The sequence below is a fragment of the Tripterygium wilfordii genome, chromosome 23 (assembly GCF_013401445.1).
Source record: "Tripterygium wilfordii isolate XIE 37 chromosome 23, ASM1340144v1, whole genome shotgun sequence".
Taxonomy (NCBI): domain Eukaryota; kingdom Viridiplantae; phylum Streptophyta; class Magnoliopsida; order Celastrales; family Celastraceae; genus Tripterygium; species Tripterygium wilfordii.
The window spans coordinates 9,837,962-9,849,977 of NC_052254.1; the positions used below are offsets into that span (position 1 = coordinate 9,837,962).

Below are 12,016 nucleotides of genomic sequence, written 5' to 3' on the forward strand. Positions count from 1 at the left end.
AAGAGGAGCAAGTCTACTTTGTTCCTTATCCGGAAGGGATATGTGATCGACAAGATTGGTAAGTTGTGATTAAGACGAAAGCGAGGCACACAATTACTGCATAATCAAAGCAGATGGATGATGCCTTCCAAGATGGTGAAGTACCAGTTGAGACAGTTAGAGGAGATACTGATCAAATAGAGTCTCTCATCGACAATGAACCTGAACCCGATGAAGTGGACGAATATTCTACAAGGTAAATTATTGAGGAAGAGACAGATGATGATGATAAAGAAGAAGAATAAGAATTTGATGATTCTGAGACAGAGGAAGAACTCGAAGATGATTAACAATGTGCATTTATTTATTTGATGATTAACAATGTGTGTTTATTTATTAACAGCCATTCAACCAACTATTCAATATCATCCTACGTTATCATCTCCTAGTCACGTCACTGTTGATATGCTGCAAGGTCTCCACCTAGCCCCCATATCCCACATGCAGCCACAATGCAGAGCTAACCATTGGGCACACAGGGTGCCAGTGGCTCTTCATCCTAGAATGTTGGGGTTGTGCCTCCTCATAATAGCCCTATATTGATACGACTTGTTTCGGACTCTCTATCAGTACAATTTTCCTTACTCTTATTTTAGTATACACTGATTACAAAAGTATCTAAGTCACTAATATGTTATTACTCTTTAATTCATAGTTTCGATCCTTTTGATATTACTCAAAAGATAAGCGAGATCATAAAGACCAAGTATGAACATGCCGTGACAAAATGAAGTGATTTTACTCCCGAGGAAAAAAGAACGTTATTTTAAGGAGTTTTAAGGTAAGTATAAAGTATAAATTGAAAGTGTTCTCTTTTAATATATTTTCTCACCAATGCTTGATAATGTTGTCAACTTTTTATATCTTGAAGATTAAATTTACACGGGACTCTGCTCATGATGCTGCAATAAAGAGTATCGTAACTACAAGAAGGAAAGGGAACAGAGGAAGAAAAATTGAGCATATGAGGAAATTTTTATTACATATTATTTCTTACACATTTTGATAATATAGTTTTAATGATATTATTTAGTTGATAATTATAGTTGAAATATAATAATATAGACTTTAAAAATCATTATTAAAAAAATAAATTAAAAAACAAAAAATACTATATTTAGTGATGGAATTGTCAAACAAATTTCGTTACTAATATGTTCTTATATAAAATTTCATATATTTATTTAAGTCAGTAAAATATTTAAAAATTGAGAAAATTAATATTTAGCGACGAAAATTCCATCGCAAAAGTCATGACAAATTTGCTCCAAATAATTATGTCACAAATTTAATGCTTATTCAAGTAAAAAAAATTTAAAAATTCAAAAAAATGATAGAGTTAGCAACGAAATTTCCATTGCAAAAATCTTGTAAAATTAGCAGCGGAATTATTTTCTTACTCTATTAGTTTGCGACGAGAGTTTTTGGAACAGAAAATTATTCACTGTTTTTTTCGTCACAAAAAATATGTTTTCTTGTGGTGTTAGCCCATAGTGGCATGCACGATTTTGTCTTCCTAAGCCTAGCATCAATCCATACTAGCTACTTTGAGCCAAGAAAAATGTTTGTTACTATTTGAAAGTTTGGCCTATTATATTCTATAATTTGCACCTTCTACTGGGTAATATAGGACAAGATACTTAACCTCATCGCCACTCGGTAGTTCACTTAGCACTACCAAACTTGACACTGGAAAATCTTGTGGCCCTCGCCTACTTGAGCCGGGTGATATAGTTATGGAGAGAAACAGCATAATTAAAAATGACCTTCCGAAATTTCATTTTGCAGTTTCTAATATCACTCATGATAAGCCTCTAGTAGGGATGTAATATTGTTAGAAAAAAGAAAAAAACTGAAAATTAGTGGCAATCTGTGTGTATTTCATACATATATAAACAACGATTATCAATTCGAGGTACCCAAAATTTACCCTTTTTTCCTTGATTAAATATTCAATTCATTGTCCAACAGAACTATTTTCTCTCTTGGCCTCCATGACATCTGTTAGATTATAGTATGTTAAGAATATTTACGACATTTATTTCTCCATCATATGTTAATATTTAGAGGATAAGGAAACTTAGGTAATCTTTCATTTTATTAGTACTATCGATCCTTTTTAGTTTTGTTATGTTTGATTGGGTTGTAGATTACTAATAATTAAAGTATTGTCCGAGCCATATCGAATGTTCAAAGTAGAATAATGTATGGCCGGTGTCATTGAAGCCTTCCCTCGCTTCCTTTCTCTCTCACACATACTCTCCTCTCTCTCTCTCTATATATATATATATATATATGCATTTCAAAGTTTGTTTAGGAATTCTTGTCCCGCTTTTTCATCAAATCCTGTCATTTGTAGACTCTAAATAGTAAATTATCAAGTGTGTATTTCTCCTCTAAACAAGGAACAAACACAAGCTATTTTGGCAAATCTCTTCAACAAACTCTAGGAATATATATATATATAAAAACCCCCTCCAAGGAAGCAAACCAAAATCGAAGGACCAAGACCTTCCAATCAATTGCCAATTCTTGCAATGGTGGCGAAGATGCCGACCAAATTGTTAATCATCTTCCTCTCTCTCTTGTTCATCACATCTCATGCTACTCTCCCTTTATTCCGTCCATTTTTTTTGAGTCACATGATTAATGGAGAAATCAACAATGACGGACTGCAGCAAGATAATTCATCACCACAAAATTCCAACCACCCACACAAAGAAGTGCCCGATTTGGAAGGAGCAGGTGGAGATGTAGACATGACAGCAGGAGGAGATGTGAATGTGGGAGGAGGAGGAGGAGGAGATCATGTGGATGTGGAAGGAGGAGGAGATCATGTGGATATGACAACAGCAAGAGATGTGAATGTAGGAGGAGGAGGAGGAGGAGGAGGAGGAGGAGGAGTTGGTGTCGGAGGAGGAGTTGGTGTCGGAGGAGGAGTTGATTTTGCAGGGTTTACAGGTCAATGGGAGCTAGTTTCCGATAACTCCGGTGTATCGGCAATGCATGCCATTTTGCTACCCAAAATCAACAAGGTTTTGATGTATGATGCCACCATTTGGAGGATTTCCAAATTGCCCTATCCTGCTGATCACCCTTGTAGAATGATTAACAAGCAGACCGGTGAAAAAGACTGCTATTATCACTCTGTCCTTTATGACATTAACAATGGTCATCTTAGGCCTCTTGAGGTAATTAAATTATACTCCAAATTTTCCCAGTTAATTAGTTTCTATCGCAATTTCAAACAAAAATCTCGAGAAAATAGAAATAGCAATGTTTTCTATATCGGCCAGTACATACCGATTGAACCTGTTAAAATGGGTATAGGATTGCTCATCGGTATGATTCAATTAAAAATACCAAGTTGAACCGTGCGGTACAATATCTAAAACACTAGATAATAGGCGCTAACGTATTCATTTTTGGTTAATGACAGCTTAATACAGACACATGGTGCTCATCAGGAGGATTGACAGATGACGGAACCCTAGTGAGCACAGGTGGATTTCAAGGTGGAGCCAAAACTCTTCGATACCTCCGAGACTGTGACACTTGCGATTGGGAGGAATATCCCACCGCACTTGCTTCTCTTAGATGGTATATATATTCAATCTTTGAATCCAAATTCTCAATAAAAAAAATCGACTGATTAACAATCATGAGTAGTTCAAATGACACTCACGTGTGTGGCATCTTATAGAGGTCTCGAGTTCAAGTCTCCCATTCCCCTGTATTCAAAAAATCGACTAAGTAATTAATTTGAAAAATCGACTAACTAATTAAATTTTTTCTTTTATAATTAATGAAGGTACTCGACACAGGCAACCTTACCTGACGCCAGTTTTATCGTAGTCGGCGGCCGCCAAGAGTTCAACTACGAGTACATTCCCGGACATGGTAAACAACATCAGAACCTAAAACCCCATGACTTCCCCTTCCTCCGCGAAACCACTCAAATGGATGAAAATAACCTTTACCCCTTCGTGTATCTCTCCACCGACGGCAACATCTTTATCTTCGCCAACAACCGTGCCGTCCTCCTCAACCCTAAATCAAACCAAATCACTCAACATTACCCTATCCTCCCCGGCGGATCTCGCAATTACCCTGCCAACGCGGCGTCTGTACTCCTCCCCATAAAACTCCACCCTGGAGACAAGAATAGGAAAATCCCAGCCGAGGTCTTAATCTGCGGCGGAGCGAGGCCGGAAGCGTATGGAGAAGCCGAGAGGAAACAGAATTTCATGCCGGCATTGAAGGATTGTGGAAGGATGAGGATTACAGATCCGAAACCAGTTTGGAAGATCGAGGAGATGCCGTCGGCGCGCGTGATGGGGGATATGGTAATTCTCCCAACCGCAGATATTTTATTGCTTAATGGAGCCAAACTGGGCACATCAGGTTGGGGTTTGGCAAAAGACCCTAATTTCATTCCTGCATTGTACCGTCCTAAGCTCAAGAAAGGACAGAGATTCTCTGAATTAGCACCCACAAATATTCCTAGAATGTACCATTCCACCTCTACATTGTTACCAGATGGTAAAATCCTTGTCGCTGGAAGTAATACCAATAATGGTTACCTGTATAATGTTGAATTCCCTACCGAATTGAGGGTCGAGAAGTTCTCGCCCCCTTATCTGAACCCGTCATTGGCAGAGAAAAGGCCGGTGATTGTGGTTGATCAGCTGCAAACTGAGCTCAAGTATGGAAAGAAGCTTATCGTGCAGATCAAGTCAAGTGCAGAGAGACTTGAAACAGGGGATGTTCAGGTGACAATGTATGCACCACCTTTTACTACTCATGGTATTTCAATGAACCAGAGGCTTATAGTGTTGGGGTTGATGGAGGTGACCAGCAATGATGGGTATCATAAAATTACTACAGAGGCGCCACCATCTGGTAAGGTTGCTCCGCCTGGGTATTATCTTCTCTTTGTTGTGCAACAGGGTGTGCCCAGTGAAGGTGTGTGGGTGCGTATCACATAAGAGTTGATTCAAGACATAAGTAAAATTGATAATGATCTGTTGTAGAGCAAAATATTCTTCAACTGGCATGGCATGGAGATAGAAAAGCTAGTTCAAGCTTCTCTGTGTTTCATGGTAACCATTTTTTTCATTCTTTTCTTGTATTGAGACTTGTCTCTCTATGTTGTGAAGCTCGAATTTTATAATTAGTTCCATCATTATTATAACTAATTGTTTTGGTTCTATATTCTTTCTTTCGTGAAAGAAGTCATAACTCTCTTTCCCTAATATAACATCAAAAGGAAAACCAAATGTTAATCACAACTGGCGAGCCCTTGAATTAATCCATAATTGATGTATAAGTTCGCATGCAAAGCAACAAACACCTAACAACTATATTACCAAGAAGACTACACATCTTGTTTGTCTTCTTCTCAGGCTAAGCTTGCCAATCCATAGACCATTCTTGTTTGGGAGCATTGAAATGTAAATCAAGTTAGTTCCTATAAACTCGTCGGAACAATCACAGCTAGGGGCGAAGCCAGGACTTAACATGAGGGGATCATAGTGATGGACAGATGATTTGATGACAATGTAGGCAAAGCTAAGCATGGGTCCAGGGGCAGCACGGCCGAAATTCTTTTTGGGTTATCTATGAATTATACCTTCGAAATTACAAAAAAAATAACACTAAAAATAAAAAATTTATAAAATATGATGACTAATATTTGTCACATGTGTTATTGCTTCAACCATTCGAGCATTGATTTAATCAATTGAATAACTTTATTCCACTCTTTTATCCCATAATTCATTGACCAAAATTTATTATTTTAATATAAATTCCATTGTTTTTTAAAATACAGTCTAGAATTCATTGTTTTAGTTCTTAATTCATTGTTTTTTTAAATTCCATTGAAAAAAACAATGAAATTAAGATTTATCCGATAAAACTCATCGACAATGGATATTGTTAGAAAGAGCTTTATGCTTTGATTCCGAATACGTAATTTTTTTTAAATCTAACATGTATTTTGAGAGTTACAATGTTTTAAAATTTTGTTTAAGATACTTGAGCTCCCATAGCTAGGCTACCACTATATGGACCACCTAGCACTACTATAAGAAAAATGATATCCCCAATTGCGCGAATTAGGTCTTCTTAGAAAGTAACACGTGAAGTACTAAAGATTCTAAACAACACCAAAAGAGAAATATCTCATGAAATCATAGCATCTCCATGAAATCCTTAACAAAATCTAACCATTCGAAAATTCAATTCACATAATGCTAAATAAGTTATTAAGAAATGGGCAGATACGATAGATAAAAAGCAAAAGAGAGTGGGAAACTGAAATACAAATTGTTAGAAAAATCGTTTATAAAATAGAGTTTTAGGTTTTAAAATTTTTGTTTATACAACGGAAGCTTTCTAAAACTCCATACATGTCCATGATCCTTTTAGAACTACATTCAATCAACCCAAGTTTGCAGAATCCTAATTATGTGATTTAGAAAAATACATTTTGGATTTTCCGGATGAAGATTCACAAGGAGAGTTCAACAATCTATTGATTGTAATCCTTGAAAACTTGATTCCAAATCCGGTGTTTGTAGATGAGATTCGAACTTCTATGACTTGCAAATCTTCCTCCTTATTCCCTAGAATCAATCCTTGATGTGGAGAGTGGTCTCTACAACAAAGATCATTAGCACCAAACTAATGAACTAAAATGAGAGAATACCTTAGGAGGAAATTTTCACACACTTGTATGTGTTGTATCTTGTATGGCCGGCCAAACTTGGTATTTATAATACCTTTGGCCGACCCCCAAGTGATTTTCAGTTCTCTATCATGCAAACATAGCTAAACACCAATTATAATACAAGCCGTACCCAATAAGTCGAAGCCAAGCCATGTCTCTTCTCGGAGGAGCATACTGAACACTATCGTAGCAGCAAAAGTTGAGGCATTGGTTATCGAAATAGTCAGCTATCGCTAAAGATAGCAAAGAAAGTAGCAGAGGCATACATATTTAGAAACAATGGGAGTGAGTATTGTGAAAATAAAAGAAGGCCAAGCCAATTCTTAAGTGAAGCTAGGAATCGTTGGTGGAGTTTCGATGGGCGGGGTGATTTTGAGGAGAGTAAGTGTTAAACCCCTTTCGACCATGACGTAGTAGAGGATGGAGAAAATGGCGAAGAGATTGATACAGAGAAGAGGAAATAGAAGAACAAACTTTAGTCTCTTGTATTAGTAAATAACTACCTTACCAAACCTAAACAAAGTATGTTATTATGCCAAGAAATTAACCAAGACTAACGAAACCACTTAACGGCACTGGAAACCAACTAATAGACATAACGGAGACTTCACACACTAACAAACTAAACTCACTACTAATAGATTATCAAACTATAACAGACTGTATTAGTCTAATCAAGGCAAATGAAAGATGAGTTCATATCAACTACCCCTCTCTTGAAACATAATCTTTGTCCCTAAGGATGATCAATAAGGAAAATACTTGAGATAAGTTTTCAAACATCTATTTACCATCTCAATTTTTTCATCACTCTGAGGATGGTAACAAGAACTTATGCACAGTTTGGAACCTTGTAACTTGAAAAATCTTTCCAAGAATCACTGATAAAGATGGGATCTCTGTCATGTTCAATTGTGGCAGGCATACCATGCAGTTTAAGCACATTCTCAATGAACAAGTGAGCTATCATAATAGTTGTATAAGGATGAGATAAAACAATGAAATGACTGTAGTTAGTCAATCTGTCCATCACCACCATAATGATTGATTTTCCTCTCCATAGAGGTAAATCAGTTATGAAGTTCATACTGATATCCTTCCAGACTTGAGTAGGAATGGAAAGTGACTAGAGTAATCAAGGAGGAGAGATTGTTTCATACTTGTTCTACTAACAAACAGAACATTCAGCAACCATGAGCTAAATATCTTTCATCATACCCGGTCAATAAAACCCTCTCTTTATGCTCTGATAAGTTTTTAAGACTTAGTTTATTTACTTTAAAATTGTTGTGAATGATTTCTCAGTTGATTTATAATTGCCAGAGTTATTTAGTTTTTTTTGGTGCTAATGAGTAAGCAGGGCAAGGTAAGGCATTTATGGCAAAATTCTAGACCTAACGAAGATTTGGATTGAGAATTTTTTTGGATCGAAGGGGTAGTTTTTGAAGGTTATGTAGGGAATCAAAGTTTTCTTAGAAGGATGATACTTGTAACTCTCATGTAATTTTTTATTCTGGTTGGAAAGTGAATCTTTGTAAGTTATATTTCTTATGGAACATATGATCTCTTTTTATGTTCATGCTAATCATTTTTAGGGACTTAAATAAAGGTTGTGGAATGATAATAGGGATTTGTTCTGGGACATATGAATGTATATATGTATATTGTTTTACAAATTCTGATATGAAATATTTTTCCCTACGACCAACAAACATTGGAAAAGATATTTTGTATTCTTGGCCAAATATCAGAAAAGTAATAATTTTCCTGTAATTTCTTTTCTTGTAGAATATTTTTCATTATTGAACAATTTTCCGTGAAACAAATGGAGCATAAGTCTACACCAGAATTCTCCAAAGAGAAAGAAAGTAAGTTTACATACCAAGAAACTTTACAAAAGTAAGATCGATTTCATTGAAAAATCGTAGAAGATGAAAGATGACGAGTTACAGAAGGATTATATGAATAAATATCAGTTACAACATCTCGAAACAACATTGTCCACAATGAAAAGAATGGTCATGGTGAAGAGGTAAGATTTTTACGATTTGTTTAATTATCTGTACGATCCATGAACACTCACCATTTTTTTTTTATCTGATAGATGACAGGGCTTGCCCTTTTTTGGAACAAAAAATGACATAAGATGTCATTTACAAAGAATAAAAATGACTTGACCCATCCTCTTTTGTTCTAAAAAATAGTTGGTACTTGTTGATTTACTATAATAAAATCAACAATCACTCGTCAATTTTTCTTTGTAGGAAATCATAAAAGAGATTACAATAAGTGGTGAATTAATAAAGACTTATTATACAAGCGAATTTATCACATATAATGTGATATGACTTTATCATTTTTAATATTTACTTTAGTCATTTATTTTTATACACTAATTTTATTTTTCTCTATCAAATATATAAAAGTAAAGATCATTTGATTTCTTGGGCTTGAGGGGTTGCTATATGAAGTAGACATATCCTTATAATTAGAGTCTCTGATGATGATGGAAATGGTAGGAAGCCAGGAGTATTGTTTGCTTGTGAATTGTTTGGTTCATGTAGGCCCACGATTAGTGGTGATTCAAAGAATGTCAAGAAACATCTGTCTACAGGTACCAAGAAGTGTGGTTGTCCGTTATTTACTTAAAGAAAAGACAAATAAAACAATGGATGATTGGGTTTTGGAAGTTCTAAATGGAACGCACAATCATCCTTCTGCTAAGTATTATGAGGGGCATAGTTATGTTGGGAGATTGACACATGAGCAGACAGAGTTGATGGTAGACATGTCTAAGAATTTGGTGTGGTGAAAGGAAATTTTTTGTACCATAAAAAATCGCTTTCCATTAAATGCAACCACACTCAGAACTATTTATAATGCACACTAGAGGAACAAAGTCATCAAGAAGGTGGGAAGGGACACAAATGCAATATTTATTATTAAGCACCATAGATCTTCCATTGACAGTACAAACACAGTCGTTGATTTGATGTGGGCCCATCTGACGAGCATTTATTTACTACATACTTTTTCACGTGTATTGTTATTAGAATGTACGTACAAAACTAACCGATATCAGATGTCATTGTTAGAGGTTTTGAGATTACATCAATTGGTCTTATATTTTCAGTTGAATTTGTCTACATTGGTGGTGAGCTTATAGAAAATTACTTGTGGGTACTTCAGAGGCTTCGATCAATTGTGGAGGATAATGATAGTAAACTTCCAATGGTGATTATGACGGATAGGGAGTTGTCTCTTATGAGTGTCCTCGAGACTATTTCTCCTGATGCTCAATATTTGTTATGTCGATGGCATATCAACAAAAATATTATGGCAAAATGTAAGAAGATGTTTAGGGAAAAGGACACATAGGAGATGTTTATGAGTATATAGGGTTCTATGGTTATGACAAACAATGAGGTTGATTATGTACTAGAGTAAATGATCTTATGACTAATTTTAAAACAAATCCTACTCCTGTTAAATATGTCTTTGATACATGGTTAAGTCCTTACTAAAAGAGGTTTGTTGCTGCATTCACGAATAATTACATGCATTTTGACAATACGATGACAAATAGGTAATGAAATCATCACTTTATTTATTTACATATATATTGTGTAATTACTAAGTATTTCAAGTATATTTTTTTCTTATTTATTTACAGAGTTGAAAAAGCACATGCAAAACTTAAGTGGCAATTGAGTTCTTCCTAAGGAAGTTTTGAATCTTCATGGTTAAAGATTCATTCACTGTTTGAGTTGCATTCTACTAAGATAAAGGCCTTGTTTGAAAAGAGTAAGACTGCAGTCCAACACAATTTTTACCAGCTCTTTTCAAAGATATTTGAGGATTTGTATCCATCTCTACTCTTGAACTTATCAGTGAGTAGCTAAAGTTTCTAGATAATTCATGTGCACCATCAGAATTGTGTTGTTGTGTGAGAAGACATACATATGGTATTCCACGCTCTGATGAGCTCGCTCGATACATGCGAGATGATGTTTCAATCCTTTTATCTGCATCGAACACACTGAACCCGACTTCATATTATACCACCTGATCTTCAGAAAATTCTAGAGTTAAATAGGTAAATTTTCAACAATGAGAAAGAGTTTTAATTATATGTGTTTGACAATCAATTAATTTAATTATTTTTATATTGGTTGGTTTTATTAGATTTATGGAGCAAGTATTGAAGGAAGATAGTTCAAAGTGACCATATTATGCAAGAAAAATTAGAGATTTTTTATCCGAACACAACACACTTGTCATAGCCTAATGACAAAATGAAACACGTGGAAGACTTTCGAATTCATGATTGTCTACAGGCCAAGCACCGTTTGTATTTGAACTCGTGGATGATACATTATTGATAAATTTTTACAAATATCTAAATCGGCATCAATTGATAAGAATATTGTTACAAAAAAAAATCAACCTAAACAAGCAAGAAATAAATTATCAATAAGTATATTATTTAATGGTGAATATTTTCTAATTAAACTATATTATGAGTTACTATTATGTTTAATTGTGACTAGTATTCCCTTTTTATGTTATAATGATGTACTTCTTTTTAGATATCAATTAATTTGATTTCAACAGGTAAAGCACAATATGCATAGTACATTTGTGGTCATTGTCGAGAAGTATTTGGGAACAAATTTATATCATGGTCAATTTTCCTATGCGATAGAGATCTACATCAATGACATTATTGTTATTACTATTAATGCTAATTGTGGATACTGAGCTATTATTGGTTAATTATAAATTAATTGTATAGACGGTTAATTACGAATTAAGTAACATCTTCGATTATGGGTGAAGCTCTTATCGAAACAAAACCCCTCTCATACCCTTCATCTTCGGTTCTTCATATCTGCTAGGTAACATCCATGCCCTTTTCTATGGATTTATTAGGTTTTGATGTTACGATCTTGTTTATTTGTTGAAGATGTGATTGGTCCTTCCTTTTTATCCATTGCTATTCTTCGTTCATTCATGGGCTTGATACTCGATCTCGATCAATTATGTTGATTCCTGAGATGAGTTTGATTCTGTAGTTATATTGTAGTTACCTTAACTTTGTGAATCTCCTACTTTGCATTGACTGCAAAGAAATGAGATCTAGATAACTAAGTCATGGTAAGGAAGCCATTACTTGAAATTCTGATCCTTATTATCTTGTAGTAGAATATCGATGAAAACCCACTTACCTAAATTAGTAGATTT

General features: G+C 34.9%; 1 protein-coding gene across 1 annotated transcript; it reads left to right on the forward strand.

Moving 5' to 3' along the window:
* Positions 1-2,681: 2,681 nt before the first annotated feature.
* LOC119992780 (aldehyde oxidase GLOX1-like) lies at positions 2,682-5,218 on the forward strand. Its single transcript, XM_038839573.1, has 3 exons — positions 2,682-3,230; positions 3,479-3,639; positions 3,851-5,218. Exons 1-3 carry the CDS (start codon positions 2,682-2,684, stop codon positions 5,025-5,027), a joined length of 1,887 nt encoding a protein of 628 aa, XP_038695501.1. The 3' UTR covers positions 5,028-5,218.
* Positions 5,219-12,016: the final 6,798 nt, after the last annotated feature.